This window comes from Panthera onca, chromosome A3, assembly GCF_046562875.1.
Source record: "Panthera onca isolate mPanOnc1 chromosome A3, mPanOnc1 haplotype 2, whole genome shotgun sequence".
NCBI lineage: Eukaryota > Metazoa > Chordata > Mammalia > Carnivora > Felidae > Panthera > Panthera onca.
Window position 1 is genome coordinate 6,805,783 of NC_138341.1, and position 18,233 is coordinate 6,824,015.

General features: G+C 48.8%; 1 protein-coding gene across 4 annotated transcripts in view; it reads left to right on the top strand.

Moving 5' to 3' along the window:
- The window catches only part of ASAP2 (ArfGAP with SH3 domain, ankyrin repeat and PH domain 2), a 170,904-nt gene that overhangs the window by 118,611 nt on the left and 34,060 nt on the right, over positions 1-18,233 (top strand). For all 4 annotated transcript variants that reach the window (XM_078445000.1, XM_078445001.1, XM_078445002.1 and 1 more), the window contains exons 10-15: positions 4,307-4,410; positions 4,520-4,589; positions 10,643-10,730; positions 14,160-14,208; positions 14,290-14,456; positions 17,284-17,417. In XM_078445000.1, the coding sequence (XP_078301126.1) occupies positions 4,307-4,410; positions 4,520-4,589; positions 10,643-10,730; positions 14,160-14,208; positions 14,290-14,456; positions 17,284-17,417 (612 nt within the window). The remainder of the gene's footprint in view (positions 1-4,306; positions 4,411-4,519; positions 4,590-10,642; positions 10,731-14,159; positions 14,209-14,289; positions 14,457-17,283; positions 17,418-18,233) is intronic.

An 18,233-nucleotide genomic window follows, 5' to 3' on the forward strand; every position in this document is an offset into this window, starting at 1 on the left:
TGGGTTGGAGAGTGACAGACGGATGTTGGTGGTGTTGTCTCTGATAGGTCATCCTAATGCCCACTTGGCCCCCAGTGTCGGCTTGTGATCTGGCATCTTGTCTTCATGACTGGCCCCCTGCCCACTCTGACCTAGGAGCCGTCACACCCCGATCTAGACTGACCCCTACGCCCACTTCCCCCATTCCCTGCCTTCACTAGCACTTGACTGCCTGACCCCTCACTGTTTCTGGGGTCTGCTCTCTGGTTTGGCCATTCCTACCTGCCTCACTTCACAGGTCTTTCTGGGCACCTTGTAGCTGTGAGCAGTGATGCAGACAAGAGCCTGGCAGGGCAGTTGGTATCACAGTCCACGTTTACGCCTTCAGTCTGAGGGGAAAAGTGTATTTGCAGGGGTCCACTTAGTAGTGGTAGAGCCAGGATTTGAAGCGCGGTCTGTTCCACTGCAAGCGTATTCCCTTTAGCTAGGTTATATGACTTTAATAATACCTTGTATCAGACAGAATCTTTTTAAAAATTATCCAGAAATAATGGGGAATGTGTGATATTGAGACCAGCGAAAACACTGTTCTTAGACCACAGCTTAGTGCTTACTTAGCAAAGCCTCTTGCTCTAGGTTGTGTCCACTTGGTGGACATACCTGTCGTAGCCTGAGAAGGTACTTGGACGTACTTGGGAGATACGTGGACGTTACAGCTCTCCCTTGGTAGAGAAGTGTTCAGTGTCCAGGGGTGACCCCTTGGCAATCCATTCATCGCAAGAATTGTCTGAATACAGAATTTCTAAGAGGTAGACAGATAAAGTGTGTATGTTTTTATGATCTAGAGTCTTAGGGACCTTGGGGATCCTTCTGATTTAATGAGTAAACTTTTATATGTATAACACGTGCAACATCATCACTCTTTTTTCCCCTATTCCCGAACATTTCAAATGCTAAGTCTTCTGCTCACCTGGGCAGTCTGCCTTGGCACGACCCAATGGCTAGTATTTCATACGGCCACACAGAATATAAGGTCACGGATGGTGCCTGGGATCCGAGAACATGGCTGGATGTCACAGGATAGAGGATATGTGCATATTGACAGATCTTAGGAGAGCCTTTTGAAGGTCCATAAAATGCCGACTTAACCTATGTGCTTTAGACAACATCTCCATGTGGTGAGACTCAGATCCTAGGGCATCCTTGGGTTTCTGGGAGAGTACAGAGTATGATGGAGGGTCTCCAAGGGTCTCTCCCACCCCTGCCCCCCACCAGTCACCTCCGTCTATGTTAGATTCTCCTTCTCCCCAGAAGTAAAGGCTCTTTTCCCTCGGATTATATTCCGTTGAATTGCAGTCTTGGTTATGTGAAAAGGCGGACTTCATTTGTTACCCCTTCACTTGACCAGGTGTGAACAAAATGACCTGAATGAGCAGATGAAGGAGGGCTGGTTTTGTTGGATCACCTACAAGTCACCTTGAAGTTGGTGAGATAACTAGTGCGAGAGCAGGTTCAGTTTTCTGTCAAACGGATTATATTCCTCCGATGTACACATTTTAAATTGTGCAGCTTCAGACTTTCCTCCACTTTTTAACTGATTCAAGAAATGCCTGGTCTAAAGAATAAAAACGGCAGTTTCTTCCTTAACGTCTGGTAGAGAGTCCAATTCTGTGGGTAAGAGGAAAGCCCCTTATTCTGTGCCTCAGGCCTGTGAGGGCTCTGATCACCATGCTTGGCACGAACACTTTGAGCAGTGTTATCACATGACTCCACCATTTACTCTGTGCAGGCTCCGTCCCCCCTCCTCCCACCCCAAATCAATAGTCGTATTTCTTGGTTGTGCCATTTAGTCTTTGGACAGGTTTATTTTTAGTCTTGCGCAGAGATTCATAGAGGTGAGCACGCTTCTGTTTCTCCTCCCCTGCATTCATTCCCAGTGATGCTTAAAGCTGGGTTTGCTCTGGATTTCTAGTGCTAATATCCTGCCCTTTTGAGAGAATGTGGAAACTGGCACTGTCCTCACCTGATGAATGAGTTGTTTGCCCCAGTTGTCTGGAGGCAGGAGTGCCGCGTGAACTCCCTATGAAGAATGAGGACGTTTCTCCCGTCTTCGGTCTGCTTGTTGAGGCTCTGTGATCAATTCAGTAATGGGATGCCTGAGCCCATTATTGATTTCTCAGATCAAGATTTTCTTTTACTTTTCTTTTTTTTGCAAAGTTGTCCCAGATGTATTTCACAGTTAAAAAAAAAAAGTCAGTGCTAGATAGACCATGTTCATGGAACGGTGGATCTGATACATTTAAGACAGCCAGAGCCCCCAGATTGGTCTGCAGATTCAGTGCCATTTTTATCAACCCCCACCCCCGCCTTTGTGCAGAAATTGACAAGCTGATTCTGAAACTCATGAGGAAACACAAGGGACCCAGAATTGCCAAAACAGTAAAAGAACAGAAGTTGGAGGACTCACACTTCTGATTTCAGTCCCCACAAAGCTATAGTAATCAAGACAGTGTGGGACTGACACAGGATAGATTTACAGATCACTGAAATGGAATCAAGAGTCCAGAAATAAACCCTAACTCTTATGGCCAATTAATTGATTTTTCAACATGGGAGTCAAGACAATTCAGAGAAAAAAGAATGGTTTTTTTCACAAATGATGATGGGACAACTGGATAGCCACAAGCAAAAGAATGAATTTAGACCCCTACCTCACACCATAATCAAAAATTAACTCAAACTGGATCAAAGACCTAACTGTTAAGAGCTAAAATTCTTAGAGGAAAACATAGGCGTAAATCTTCATGACCTTGGAGCAAGCAATGGTTTCTTAGATGTGACATCTAAAGTACAAATGACAAAAGAAGCTATAGATAATTTTCAACAAATTTTTAAATATGTTATGCTTCAAAAACCGTAAGACCTATCAAGAATCCAGGTGGCTTGCTGTTGCTTTCAGATAAAGTCTGAACTCTGAGTCAAGCCTGTCTGTCCCTTCAACCACTGGGCCCACTTTACCTTAGCTACATTGGTTGTTCTAATTTCCATGGAGGATGACCACAGCTACCACTACCCTCCCCTATTCTCTGCCTGTTCTTGCTTTCATCTTGAAAACTCCCTCTCTCTAGACTCCTACGGTTTCCTCCTTTGGCTCTTCACTTCCTGAGCACTTGTATTCTTGGCTTGGATAACACTGATTGTCATGCATTAGTTTCTTCATTGTTTGGCATCATTTGGCCTTGGCTTCCCCAAGGATGGTCACCTGCTTGACGGTGGAGAGGAGACATGGCCCTCATGTCTCAGGACGAGGTGAGGGCTCGTGGTGAGGGCTCATGGAAAGAGCTTCGAGAGGGAGGTGGCAATCCCTTCCAGTCTCCTCTCTGGCCCTAACAAGCTCTGCGTCTTAAGTAGATCTCTGATTCTCGTTGTGTTTCTATTTCCTCCGTCATGAAATGGACTGGGTGGGAGGTTCTCAATAAACAGCTGGCCTGTGAACTCTGTTTGTCTTTTGCTCCCCCTGGGTTCCTTATGTCTGCCAGAATTTCCAGTGCTAGTTTGGACAGCTCCTTCCCACTCACAGCTCGGGGCTTCCGATCCCATCTGTCAAATAGTTGAGCACCCATTGGATGTCCAGGGTTTCATTGACGGTCCTTGCCCTTAAGAAGCTGAAGACTGGAGTCCCCCGGTGTGGCGGACTCAGCCAGATTCTCAGCCGAGCAAGTGGCCTGTCTACCCTGAGGCTAAGGCAGTTAGGTCCAGTGCTCTGGCCCCTCTGCTGGGTTGATGGGTCAGGAAGGGAATGTGGTTCGATACCTGTTATGTACCAGGTGGTCACACGTGTCATCTTACTCAGACCTTGCTGTATTTACCATTTGCTGGGTATTGTTTTCCTATTTCCCAAGGAGCAAACTGAGGCAGGGAGCTTAAGTAACTTGCCTAAAGTCAGGGGTAGAACCTTGTTTTGGGTTTTTTCTTGCTTAAAAGTGCTGCTTTTTCTAACACATAGGTTACTTTTCTCCTTGAGGACTGCTTTTGCCACACCAAGAGCTTCTTGCCATTATCGGGGACTTAAGGCTCATAATTAAGCAAAATCTGTAATTTCCAAATGGCTCATTTCTTTCAGCCAGTTGGGGGATGCTGGTTTGACATTTCCTTCTCCAGCCTGGTAGGTGACGTTTATGAATTCCTGGGTATGAATCTTCTGTCCATTTTTTGGTGTGGTGATAGGTGACATGTCTCTAATTAAAAAAAAAAAAAAAATTAAGGACAGCTTTTTTTAAGCTTGGAATCTGGACAGGATTAAAAACCACTTCTTGACCGTTTTTAGGAGTCACAAATTCGCCAGAGTACAGCCTATAGTTTACATCAGCCTCAGGGAAACAAAGAGCACGGGACCGAGCGGAACGGCAGCCTGTACAAGAAGAGCGATGGGTAAGCAGAATGTGCTGCGGAGTTTGAATGCGTGTTCCCCTTCCGTGTCCAGAATTGCTGAAGTCTGCTTTTTTTTTTTTTTTTTTTTTGCCCCCCATTTATCTGTCAGGATCCGAAAAGTGTGGCAGAAAAGGAAGTGTTCGGTTAAAAACGGTTTTCTGACCATATCCCACGGCACCGTAAGTATTCCCTTTTACTTCTCGGTCTGCTGCAGTGAGGTGAGAGAGTGATACAAGCCGCATGCCCAGGACAGCATTGCACCTGCCTCTTAAAGGCCTTCCTGTTGGGAGAGTTTTGTTTGGGGTCCTTCTTGAGTCGGTGCACCTGCCCCGTCTGTGCTTCTCTGGCCAGGGACAGCTTTGTGTCGTTCGCTGCCTGGCAGAGTTAGGAATACCTGACGCGTCAGGTCATTTAGAAGCCAGAGGCTTCCAGAAACCAACAGCGCACCACTTCCCAGCTGTCTTCGTCTCCAGAAATTGAACTTCCTACTTGGGAAGGTTTCCTACTTCTCCATAAAGGGAAAAGCGTTCAAGTGGTCAGGACTCCGGGCAGCCGAAATCCAAGAGAAGAGAAACTTCAGGAATATTATTATAGAAATCCAACACGTGGCGTCCAACCTTCGTCAAGTCCTTTTTCTGTCATCCTGTGTGTAAGAGTCCTTGCAAGAAACTGAGGCCTGTATGTTGAGCCTGTTGAGAAATCAGTCAGAGTAAGATGACTTACTAATCCAGCTTTCAGAAACTGGGGACTTTTTTTTTTTTTTAAGTTTACTTATTTTGAGAGAGAGAGCATGCACGAGAGGGGAAGAGGCAGAGAGAGAGGGAGAGGGAGAATCCCAAGCAAGCTCCGTGCTTGTCAGCCTGGAGCCTGACACGGGGCTCAATCTCACAAACCGTGAGATTATGACCTGGGCTGAAACCAAGAGTCGGACACTCAACCGACTGAGCACCCCAGGCGCCCCTCAGAAACCGAGGATTTTAACCACAGTTCCCAACACAGCCCTTCACACCACAGCGCTCTTTCCCACAGTGGCTCAGGCATATTGTCACCTTACCTGTATGACACAATCCGGTAAATACCACGTAGGCTGCTAGACGTTTTTGGAAAATTCTAAAGGCAGAGTTGCTGCTATTTTGGTGCTAATGAGAACGCGGCATGGGTGGTGCCTTGCATTTCTGTTCCCCAAGCAGGAGGCCTGGTGCTGTGTGCATATTGGCGGCCTCCGTCCTGTGGGTGGATGGGAGTGGACATGACCCTGGGTCTTTGTCGTCTCCTCCCCTCCCCCTGGTTTCCACCAGTTCCCCTGGTGACAGGCCGAGCTGGGCAGGAGCACAGGCTCCTGTAGACAGGTCACGGCTCAGCGTGGGCTCTTCCCAGTACTCTGGAAGGAAATGGGAAGACTGGACCTACAATTCCTGGGGCCCCTTCATCGTCCCTGACTGGGACCTAGCGTACGTCAAGTGTCTGTAGCCATCTCTTTGGCCCTCTGGCCTGGGGGCTGAATGTATCTCCTGCCCGGGCAAATAGAAGTCATTCCTCTTTTCTAATATGGAGCTGTTACTGGCTCCTTCATGGTCATGACCTCCCTCCTGGGGCCCTGGAGTTTGGACCCTGATGTGATGTGCTCTCCATATAGACATGCCTGTGTGTCTGGGGAGGAGTGCTGTAGATTCAGGGAGGCAAATTTATTCAGTCACCACCATGCCTGTTCAAACTCAAGACCGTAGGGGCGCCTGGGTGGCTCAGTCGGTTAAGTGGCCAACTCTTGGTTTCGGCTCAGGTCGTGATTTCACGGTTTGTGACATTGAGCCCCGCATCAGGCTCTGCACTGACAGCACAGAGCCTGCCTGGGATTCTCTCTCCCTGTTCCTTCTCTCGCTGCCCCTCCCCTTCTCTTTCTCTCTCTCTCTCTCCAAGTGAATAAACTTTAAACTGGGTGATGGCCAGGTTCCCTCCCTGCTCTAAACACGTATGATTCTGTGATTTGCTTTCAAATGGTTTTCCACTCGGTTGTTTGTTTTAACTCAGGTTTACTGCCTCGATGCAGAAAATTTGACAAAGCAAGACCGAGTTTCATTTCGTGCTTGTTCACAGCTCTTAAGGCATTTGGCATTTTTGCCTCATTAACATGTTCTCCCGGACCCAGGGCCTCAGCTTAAGCCAGTGAGCGGTCCTCCCTCCACGACGGAAGTGAAAGCAGGCCTAGTACTCGTTTGCTGGCAGGGTCAGCTTGGGCTCCTGTCGCTTCCATTACCCGTACTTGTCTCTGGAAGACGCAGACTCGGTTTCCTGTGGACGTCGATGGGCTGCTCCAGTCTTGGGCAGATGGTGCAGTGACAACTAGCGTTAGTAGCCTGCTGACGGCTCAGCTCGCCACACAACTTGCATATTTAACAAGTGCTTTGTGTTTAGGGGGCTCCCTCTCTAGGGAATCCGTGCTCTCTGTATGACTCACTCGCACTGCCCGGGGCGGCCCGGGCTGGGAGCTGCTGGGGCAGACATTGCCTCCAGCCCGGCCGCGTGGCAGGCGGGGGCTCTGGCCCGGAAGACAAGAGGGGTACTATAGAAGGAGCTGTGTGTACACCACAGGGTTCTCCTTTTCTCCTTCCTCTGTGTGCATCCTGCCTGTTCCGTGCGCATGCGTGCGCGCACACGCACACAGGTGTGCCGTCGCACCTACAGAGCGTTCACGTGCAGTGCTGTGAATTAACCTCTGCCGAGAGAGGGATCTGAGAGATGCCTTTTTGTGTGATTTTGTTTGCATTTGGCTCCTTGTGTGGCCTACCTAGGTAGCCAGCACCTCCCTGAGGAGGCAGATTTACCATCGGGGGAGAGAAGGACGGTGGTTCAAAGACCTGACTGAGTAAATGGGGCTCTAAGAGCAGGATCTGGCCCTCAGTGGAGAATCCGATCTTGATGCTGTGGAAGCGCAGGGTGTGTGTTTGCGATGTTCCCCAAACCGGTTTCTTCCCCGAAAGCTGGCAGCCTTCGGGAAATGAGACGGCGTGCTCCGTATTCTAGCAGAGGGACGGTGATTACATCCTGATGCATTCGCTGAAAGCCTAGTTGGTGTTCCCCATTCGCTGAGATTCGTTGTGTTTTCTGGCACTGGGAAAAGTGATCCTTGGGACAAAATAACTGACTGGGTATCACCTTTGCCAAATGCATGCATCGCTTTGCCACACTGCCAAGGACTGGGGACTGTTTAAGCTGCGAGAAATGTCCACTGGTTCTTCTGCAGTCTAAATTTCTTTTTTAAATGATTGTTAGTCATGAAGAGTCCAGACTACCTATTAAGGGCCCTGGCTGGCCCATTTGGTTAAGTGACTTCGGCTCAGGTCATGATCTCACAGTTCGTGGGTCTGAGCCCCGCATCAGGCTCTGTGCTGACAGCTCGGAGCCTGGAGCCTGCTTCCCATTCTGTGTCTACTTCTCTCTCTGTCCCTCCCCTGCTCATGCTCTGTCTCTCAAAAATGAATGAATGTTAAAAAAAAAAAACAAAAAAAAAAACACCACAAACTTTAAAAGCCTGACAAATTGGGAAAAAATAGAATGGCATGATTAAAATGATAGGAACCCTAATAATCCACACCTTCAGTCATATTTACTCATCCGTGCAATCTAGGGGTCTCTGTTTCCCACTCCTTGGAGAGCGCTGGTATCTGATGAATTAGAACCATTCTGTAGCTGAATTAAATGGTGACACCGTTTTCCCCAAATAGCAGCAGGAGAGGGAATTTAATGGGTAGAGTTTTCTCCGTTTAAAAATATTCTCCCATAGATTTTTCTTACAGCTCTGGTAATCTGGCTGGACAAATAGCAAACAACGATTAATGTAAAACATGGAACCTGACCCTCTTAAGCGGTATCGGCCGTTCTAAATTTTGTGGACCTCCTCTTACCGCTGTTCTTTTTAACACATAGCCACCTCTGTGCCTTTATAATTACTCCGACTTCATATGTAGGCACCGAATATTTTCCCATGTTTTGTGGTGTTCGTATGCCATGAAGGGCGAAGTCTGTCTTTGATGGTAGCTGTCTCAGTGAGAAGGGACAGCTTTTCCCGTGGTGCGGGGAAAATGAAAGAATATAAGCGAGAGGGGCCCGGGCAGGGCTGGTATTAATTCGGTTGTGCTGCTTTGCTGCACCCAGAGATACGCACTGATACGTCCAGGTCGGTGACTGCTTCCCACAGAAAGCCATGCAGAGGGCAGGCGGGAGCAGGAGTTAAGAGCTTGTGCTCCGAGGCCAGGCTGGCGGGCTCACATGGGGCCTCACTGCCTCCCAAGCTGTAGAAAAGAAGGTCCATCACATTAATTAGCCTGTGCGGGCCAGTACCTTTATCTGTAAAACTAGAGCGGTTCCTGCCTCAAAGGTCAGTTAGAAGAATTAAATGAGCTAATTTACTAAACATACTTAGAACACTTGTGCGTGAAAACGTTCCTGTATTTACCAGATTTCACCAACCCCTCTTACTGTTCCTGTGTCTAAGACCCCACGGACAGCCGCAGTTTGGAAGTAGGCCAGGAATGTCCCCTAAGTGCACATATATATGGTTGTGTCATCACAGGAGGTAATGGTACAGACACAGACTTTACGTGGTGAAATACGTGGTCGCGTCGTGGTATGGTCTCCTACTTGGTGCTGTAGAAATACGTCATTCAGTGTATTGGTTCCCGGATGAGCCAGGTAATTCTATTGGTAAAGATCCAAAATTGGATTGATGGTCCTTCCACTTGGAATTGTCAAGGTTCGCAAGATTAGACAGAACTTGCAGTCTTTTAATACTGATTTCTGGGGCACGTGGGTGGCTCAGTCAGTTAAGCGTCAAACTCTTGGTTTTAGCTCGGGTCATGATCTCATGGTTCGTGAGTTTGAGCCCCAAGTTGCACTGTTAGCCGGGAGCCTGCTTGGGATTCTCTGCCTCCTTCTCTCTCTGACCCTCCTTCCCGCCTCTCAAAATAAATAAATAAATAACTTGAAACAAATGCTGATTTCTGATGATCCAAGGATTCTGTTAGGCGTCTATGGTGGAGAACATCCAGTGACTTTCGTATAAGAGATGAGGCCGACATCCCACAAGCCAGGAGAGTCTGGTCCACCCTGTTTATCCACCTTCTCATCCCGCCTTCCTTGTATCGAACCCAAACTGTTTGCACTGTAAGGATCCGTCCTGTTTTAACAGGGATTATGCTGCCTCGACCACTGACTCTGTGAGTTGAGTGGAAAGGGGTCTGTAAATGAATGAAGGTCTCATGGGACTACCCAGGTGTGGATGCACGTATGTGTGTTTTTTCGATGAATCCCAGATCCAAGCCTTTACAGCTTGTAAATGCAGCCGGCAGCCACAGGAGGTTGAACAGGAGGTTCACATATAGAGCATTTTATTCGGTCTTTCCCTCAGCAGCTTGGGAGGTGGGTAGGATAAGCCCATTCATATGTGGAGAGTTCTCCAAGGTTTCTGAGAGACATTTTGCCATTTGAATAGTCACAGGTTCTTTTTTTTCCCCCCTAAAATTATGTTATCCTTTGATCTTTGCTTGTTTTTGGACTACCTGTGGTAGTTTTTGAAACGGTAGTAAAATACCCATTTTGAGACCTGTCTGCCAGAAACGAATTGTGATCTTTTGTTGCCACTGTGTTGGGGAGATTCGGGGTATTTATGTGAATGAGTTGGGTTTTGTTGAAACGTAAGTGACAGATGTTTAGCATTTAACGTTATTTATCTATTACCTGTCGTGACTTCAAAAAGTAGGGAAAATTATTTCTCTGTCATTTTTGTGCTGTGAGATTTCTTTCCTTAGAAGCAAGTGTTTACACTCAGGGAAACACTTTTAAGCTCACCAGAAATAGAGCTGGTGCCCAAGTCACCCAGCCAACCATCTGTGTCATCGGTAGGAATGTCTCAGAGCTTTAGCCGTGGAGCATTTTGCTCTCAGGAAGCCCAGTGCTATCGACCTCAAAGCCAGCAGCCCTTGTCCCCCTGGCCGGGTGGGTGTGTGGGCCACCAAGTGTCCCTCCCAGGGAATGGCAGCTTGCCCTCCGGGGAGCTGAGATTCAAGGACACCCTGTGTCGTGCCTGTGTTGTGTCTTCCTACACAAAATCTGCCTTCCGAAAGCGATCTTTTTGCAAACTGGTGGAAATCCTGTTCTTGCTGTATTTTAGTGAGAAATGGTGCGGTATGATTTTGTCCTCCTTCCCACCCATCTCCATTCCTTTGTTTCTAAACAGGCTAACCGGCCTCCCGCGAAGCTCAACCTGTTAACCTGTCAAGTGAAGACCAACCCCGAGGAGAAAAAGTGTTTTGACCTTATTTCACGTAAGTTTGTTTCTCAGATTTTGCTCCACCGAGAAATTAAACTGGCTGCTGGGGCATCAATCCCATTTCAGAGAATTGACTGTCGAGGAGAAATGCCTTCCTTTCAAGTGACATCCACACCTTCTTCTTTCCACTCATAATTGTCTGCTTGCTGGTGTCCAGTGTAGGACCTGACGCTGAGGGTGGCCCCGCTCTCCTCATGGGCTCCTGTAAACACGGAGATTATACTGGGTTGGCCCTCAAGCCTGAAATCCCTTCACTTAACTATAAAAAAGGACAACTCTGTCATCCAGGCTTCCGTGGTTTGGGTGATGTTAGACATGCTGCACGGCTAATGTGATAAGGTCTTTGGCAAAACCCTGGAAACTTTGGTTTTTGAAATCATTTTGCCTTTCCCACCACAGAATTAGTCTTCCTGCTTCCGTACGTCTTTCTTCTTTTGTGGCACACGTGACAGAGTGACCACAGAACCATCTGCTGTGTTGAGTGTCTACTCGGCATCCCTAAGGAACAAGGAACGGACGAGTGTGTTTTAAAGGAAACAACATTGGCCTTTTTTGTTCCTGGCCCATTTAGGTGGCAGGGTTACAGTTTGGGGGAAGGAAGGAGCCAGCACCCCTTACACAAGAGGGTCACGAGGGATTTGGGCACAAGAGTTGTACTTATAGAGGAAAAGTCTGTACCATACATTTTCGGAAGGTGGGTGCTTTCTTATTTGCCTCAGTTTCCCAGAGTGTGAGTGGCTGCTTTCTGAGATGTCTGTTGGATTACACTATTGAGGGCTAGGGAGTTATTTCCGGTGTAATTTATTGCTCACAGCAAGCTTACGAGGTAATTATTACCACCTCCACTAGTCTGGGTGAGGAGGCAGAGGCCCATGGCAGCTTACCCTCGTTCCCTGGTTTCCCTATTCTAATACGCACCGTACTAATTTGGAGGAGAGTGTCGAGCAGTGTGATGTGCCTAAAGGGTTTGGGCATTGTTCTGTCCTTCAGATTCCAGACTAATTTGTAAAATAAAAACTGACTTTATCCTGCTTCAAACCCCATGTCCCTAAGAAGTGTTCACATCTGCCCCCCGATGTGTGCACAACCGGGCAAGCTTCGTTAACTACTGGGTGCCAGTCAGCTTGCCCCCGGGCACCTTCAGCACCCCTGGGGACCTCCCATGAGAGGGTCATGGGAGCATCTCTTCCACTCTTGCAGACAACCCAGAAGCACTCTCCAGCCCGCACGCCTGTAACTTCCGGTCAGGCACCGAGGAGGGTCGGTAGATGGCAGGCGTGTGTCACCGCTTTCCTGGGACGTGTGGGAAGGCGGGCCTGTGCAAATCTGGTTTCGCGTGAGCGCTCCGGCAGGCTGACGTTTGCCAAGATGCCTTCAGTATCTTTGATGTACTACCTGCTGCATGATAAACCTCTTCAGGCCACGGCTTCCTGCCTCAGACACCCAGAAGGCCTTGCTGAATTCGGTTTGAGGAGCCTTCATAAATGTGCCAGAATGCGTTGTCATTCTTTGAGAAAAGCTCATTTCTTCTTCCCGCTCTCCTTCCATGACTAGAGTGAATCCCGATCCTACAAATTTCTCATCCTAGTCTTCAAACGGTGTTACTCTCCTGAGGGTAGTTTGGTGAAAATGCTTTGTCCCAGTGCCGTGTGGCTCTGCTTGTCTCAGAGAATTCCAAAAAATAGCCAGACCCCGTGGGAGTGATCCAGGGAGCCGCCACAGAGCAGTGAAACCCTGGTTTGTTGCACATCCCAAGAAGGTTGGGGTTTGGGTTTGGGTTTGGGTTTGGGTTCACTTCCGATTGTGCCTGACTCAGGAAACGAGGCTGTCACCCTCTCTGTTTCTCCCCCGCCTGCTCACCAGGCTAGTGGGACCTGTGTCACGATGAGCGAGGCCTTTAAACATTTGGCGGTTGGAGAAGAAAAGTCAGGCTGCACTATAGGCAGTGAGGAGCCTGCTCCAGATGTGAGTCTCGCAGGCCCCAGAGTCACCCTCACTCTGTGAGGCCTCTCCTGGTCGTCTGTGACCTTGATACTTGTTTTGAAGAAGATTGATCCTTTTTTTGGTCAAATGTCCCTTAGTTTTCTCCTCTGCTTTCCCACGGGGGCCTGAGGCTCTGCATTTGGGGCAAGAATAGCTCATCACATGCCCCTCCTCTCTGCTCTGCGTACAGGGGTCAGCGGTCTGGCACAGCCCTTGGAGACATCGCCGTGTTTGCACACGGCTGTGTGTGAGTGTAAGATCTCGTGTCCCAACAGGGACACCTGGGTGGCTCAGTCGGTTAAGCATCTGACTTCGGCTCAGGTCATGATCTCGAGGTTTGTGAGTTTGAGCCCCTCATCGGGCTCTGTGCCGACAGCTCAAAGCCTGGAGCCTGCTTTGGATTCTGTGTCTCCCTCTCTCTCTACCTCTCCCCTGCTCGTGCTGTCTCTCTCTCAAAAATAAATAAACATTAAAAAAAATTATTTTAGGGGCGTCTGGGTGGCTCGGTCGGTTAAGCGTCTGACTTCAGCTCAGGTCATGATCTCGCGGTCCGGCTCTGTGCTGACTGCTCAGAGCCTGGAGCCTGTTTCGGATTCTGTGTCTCCCTCTCTCTCTGCCCCTCCCCTGTTCATGCTCTGTCTTTCTCTGTCTCAAAAATAAATAAACGTTAAAAAAAAAATTTTTTTTTTTAATTAAAAAAAAATTATTTTAGGGGTGCCTGGGTGGTTCAGTCAGTTAAGTGTCCAACTTCAGCTCAGGTCATGATCTCCGCGGTCTGTGGGTTCAAGCCCCACGTCGGGCTCTGTGCTGACAGCTCAGAGCCTAGAACCTGCTTCGGATTCTGTGTCTCCCTCTCTGCCCCTCCCCCACTCGTGCTCTGTCTCTGTCTCTCAAAAATGAATAAACATTAAAGAGATTTTTTTAAAAAAGGATCTGGTGTCCCAACAGCCTTCAGCTGTTCCTCCTGCTTCCGTGGTGTTTGTAATACAGCACTCCCACGGCCTGTGGTTAGGATTTCTCATCTTTTTCTAAGGCCAGAAAACGTGTGAGATACTCATTTAGAAAAGGCTTTTATTATTCAAGGGGCTGTAACAATTACTTTTGGGGCGCCAACTTCTTGGCGAGTTCAAGAAAACAAAGCCTTTGAAAGGATAATGATGGTTTCCATCCCTGAGTAGCTCCTGTTTGGGGAAGCTTTATCTCTTCTTAAGCTTGGATGTGGACAGGTTTGTTAGTTTGGATTCCAAAGCCACAATCACCGAGCAAGGGCAGGCACGGCGGGTGAAGGACGCGCGAGAGTGCGCCATTTTGTACAAATCATTCATTTCGCAGCAGAGAGTTAAGATCATTCCCGAGGTTAATTATAAACCACTTTCTGCCGGTATTGTGTACGGATTACTGTGCCGGGCTCCCAGCTGATAAAACTTCTCTTGCCATGCAGATGACAGGACGTACCACTTCCAAGCAGAAGACGAACAGGAATGCCAAATGTAAGTTCCTCGGGGGTGGGCCCTGGGGCCGGGACTCGGCAGTCCCTGGGATTTAACACAGCATCTCTCTCATTTTTCTAGATGGATGTCTGTGCTGCAGAACAGCAAAGAAGAAGCTTTAAACAATGCATTTAAGGGGGATGACAACACCGGGGAAAATAACATCGTCCAAGAGCTGACCAAGGAGATCATCGCGGAAGTGCAGAGGATGACGGGCAATGACGTGTGCTGCGACTGCGGGGCGCCAGGTGAGCCCCGCCCCTCCCCGCCCCACCCCTCCGTTGACTCTCATCCCGATTCATGGAAACCAGTCACGGATTTTCCCTTTCACTGCAGACACAGAGCTGCGTGCAGCGAGCCCGTGCGGGAGCTCGTGGCCCACGGGGCCGTGTGCATAGCTCCAGGGGGAGGGTGGGAAGACACAGGAGCGTGAAGATGGCCTCACAGAGCTGAAAAGATTTAAAGCCTTTTGAGGGGTGCCTGGGTGGCTCATTCGGTTAAGCGTCCGACTTCAGCTCAGGTCATGATCTCACGGTCCGTGAGTTCGAGCCCCGCGTCGGGCTCTGTGCAGAGGGCTCAGAGCCTGGAGCCTGCTTCGGATTCTGTGTCTCCCTCTGTCTCTGACCCTCCCCCGTTCATGCTCTGTCTCTGTCTCAAAAAATAAATAAACATTTAAAAAAAAATTTAAAAAAAAATAAAGGCTTTTGAGACACGAACGCCGAAGCATAGAACGCGGGTGAGACCAAGGTCATCTGCTCGTTGTGTTGGCTCGGAGGCTGCGTCGGGCGGCTTTTCCCGGGATTTACTCCAGCCTCCCTTTGTGCTACTTTGTAGAACTTGTGCAGTGACTTTAAGCCGCTGTCTAGTCTGTGACCCCAGGAGAGCCACTTTCTTTGTTAGCTGTCGGTTTCCCTGTATGGAAAATGAAGGAACTGGTCGAGATTGTTTTCCGGTCCCTTCCAGGCGTCACGTTCTGTGAAAAGAGGTGTTGATGTCTGCGTTTTGATAAAGCCTATGAGGAGCTCCATTCTGTAATGGACATAGAGAGGTATCATTGCAGATTCTAAGAGCTGGTATTTTCAAAAGCTTAAGGAGTGGAGTTATTCTGATTAAGGAGGAAGGGTGCTTTGGGAGCTTTGGGATAGCTGTTCCTGAACATTCACAAAATGAGAAAGCTTGTGGAGTGTCAGTTACCTTCTTCATTCCTCCAGTTCTATGACCGTTCTTCTAAAAAAATGCACACAACAGGGGCGCCTGGGTGGCTCAGTCGGCTAAGCGTCCAACCTTGGCTCAGGTCATGATCTCGCGGTCCGTGAGTTCAGGCCCCGCGTCGGGCTCTGGGCTGATGGCTCAGAGCCTGGAGCCTGTTTCGGATTCTGTGTCTCCCTCTCTCTCTGACCCTCCCCCGTTCATGCTCTGTCTCTGTCTCAAAAATAAATAAACGTTAAAAAAAAAAAATTTTTTTTAAATGCACACAACAAAAATAGAGTGGGCAGTTGAGAATTGCCAGGAGGTTCCTATTGCCCCAAAAAGCTGTATGTCTGGGGGTAGTGAGGGGTAGGTATTCCCTCAGGGTCTTGGATCCATTAAAAAGTACCTTTTGGCAGGAAATGAGGTGTAGGGAGTGGTAAGTAGTGAATTGTGTTTTTTCTTTTCTTTTCTTTTGTAATGTTTATTTATTTTTGAGAGCAAGCTCAAGGGGGGTGGGGGCGGGCAGATCCGGGCTGACAGCAGAGGAGACCCCAATGTAGGGCTCGAACTCACAAACCCCAAGATCTTGACCTCAGCTGAAGTCGGACTCTTAACCGACTGAGCCCCCCGGGTGACCCTAATTGTGCTTTTTCTTAAGCAAAGAGGGCTGTGTAGCACTTCACTGGGACTTTTAAGACACTTTCATAAAGAAGTCAAAGCTGCGGACGTTTTTGTTTGGAAACGGACAAGATAGCTGACGTGAAAATTGATATAAAGTGATCTAAACATACTCCTGCCTCCCGAAAGTGTACTACGGCCGGTATGGCAGAAATGCAAACACAGATGCCCAGAAGTTTCCCAAATGGGTAAAATTTTTTATAGCTTGAACTTTGAAAAAGTAACGTGACAGTTCGCTGGTGACCAAGGTTGCGATAGTTCCCCGCAGCAAGTTTCTAAGGGGAGCGGGTAATTCGCAAGAGAACGGTACGCAAGGGCCGGGGTAATGTGCTCTGGCGTGTTTTGTTTTGAACGCCCCGTTTTCGGTACACTCAGCATTCGTGTGTCACGCATCCCTTGGGTGTCTGCTGTGTACCCAGCACACGGGAGGATGGCTCAGTGACTTAGGAGCTGTGCCCCGGGAGAAGCTCGGGGACACCGTGCCAGCATGGGCTCGGGCCCAGGCAGGACTGCGTCTGGCTCCGCGCCCCCTGCGGCCTCGAGCAAGCCCCTTCTCCTTTGGGAGCACCATGAAGACCCCTGCCCTGTTTGCCTGCTGGCCTTCTCGTGTGTGCTGAAGAAGGATCGGGTGACAGCATCTGTAATTGCGGAAGCTCTTGCACTCGGAACTATTTCTGCTGCCACCGAAGTGTTGAGCACAGAGTGTGGCATCAGCACGTAGTGTGTTCTCCGTCGTGATTGTTAGCATTTTGTGAACATGTAGACCTGTCTTAAGTCTGTTCCCTGTACAGCACTAGACTGGCGGCCCTCGTTTTTTCTCTCCCCTTTGCTGGTGTGACCAGGGTTGGTGATGGGCGTGGTTTGTATTCAGGACAGCCTTCAGGGGCCTGTGGCCACTAGAGGGCACTGTGTCCTGTTTATTCTTGGACACACACCTGTCACTTGGGAGTTCGTAATGAACGGAAGGGTGGGCGGGATAAACGAGTAAGTAAATGGAGGGAGGGGGAGCAGACAGGTGCATATGTGTGTATTGTGTGTAAGTGGGTGGTAATGCAGAATGAGTGATGAAGGGGGGCTCCAGCTGTGTCCAGGGTTGAGAAAATGCTCATGCTCAAAACTCCATGTGCAACAACTATACGGGAAAAGTGTTGTGACCCCAGCCCTGCACTCGCTGCGAACTCCAACATTCCCTGTTCTCTTTGGCAGATCCTACCTGGCTCTCCACCAATCTGGGCATCCTGACCTGTATTGAGTGTTCCGGAATCCACCGAGAGCTCGGGGTTCACTATTCCAGGATGCAGTCCCTGACGTTAGATGTATTGGGAACGTCTGAGCTGCTGGTAATTCTCAAATCATTGATTTTGAAATGAAAATGAATGCACCGAATTCTAAGTTTTCCTTTTGGCGTTCGAACCCATTTTGCTTTCTTGCAATTCCCCTGGGCTGATGGTTGTTGATTCTTGCCAGATGGGTTTGGGCAATGAGAACCTCAGTGGTAATTCCTCCTTCTCAGCTACTGGTAGTTGAAGGCACTTTTTGTTGTAAAACCTTCTTCCTAAACGAATAAAGTGAAGTGACACAAAAAAGGAGAGCTGAGACGTGTGTACGACGTGGAATACGATGGCGACACAGTCTGGGTCACCCCATTCCTTAAACGTGTGCACAACGGAAAGCCCAGGGACAGTTGAGGGCTCGTTCTCCGGAGCCCCCAGCAGATCCCTGCTGAGTCTGTGGTCACGACATGGCTCAGGCCTCCGGCCCACTTTTCCCCTGCCTCTACTGTCACTCTCTGGGTGAGATTTCGGCCTCTGCTTTTACTGCCTTTGTTTCTAAAGAAGGCTTTCCTTTTTGGCTCAGTGATAACATATGAGCCTTGCGGCGTGGTATAGAAGGATACTGGGAGGTTGAAGCATTTTCTGTGAAGTAACATCCGGAGTATTGAGACCAGCCCCACGGAGGAAAAGGCACATCACACTAGTTGTTTGGAGGCCACCTAAAATGGAGCTTTGGTGGACTGTTTTCAAAGCCTGTGATTGCTGGTTGAGAAGCAGTGTTTGAAATTCTTGGTGTAGCTGGGCACTGGGCAGTGAACATTAAGTGGATATAGATCGCCGTTGACTGTAATGAAAAGAGCAATCATCTTGACAGGAAATCAA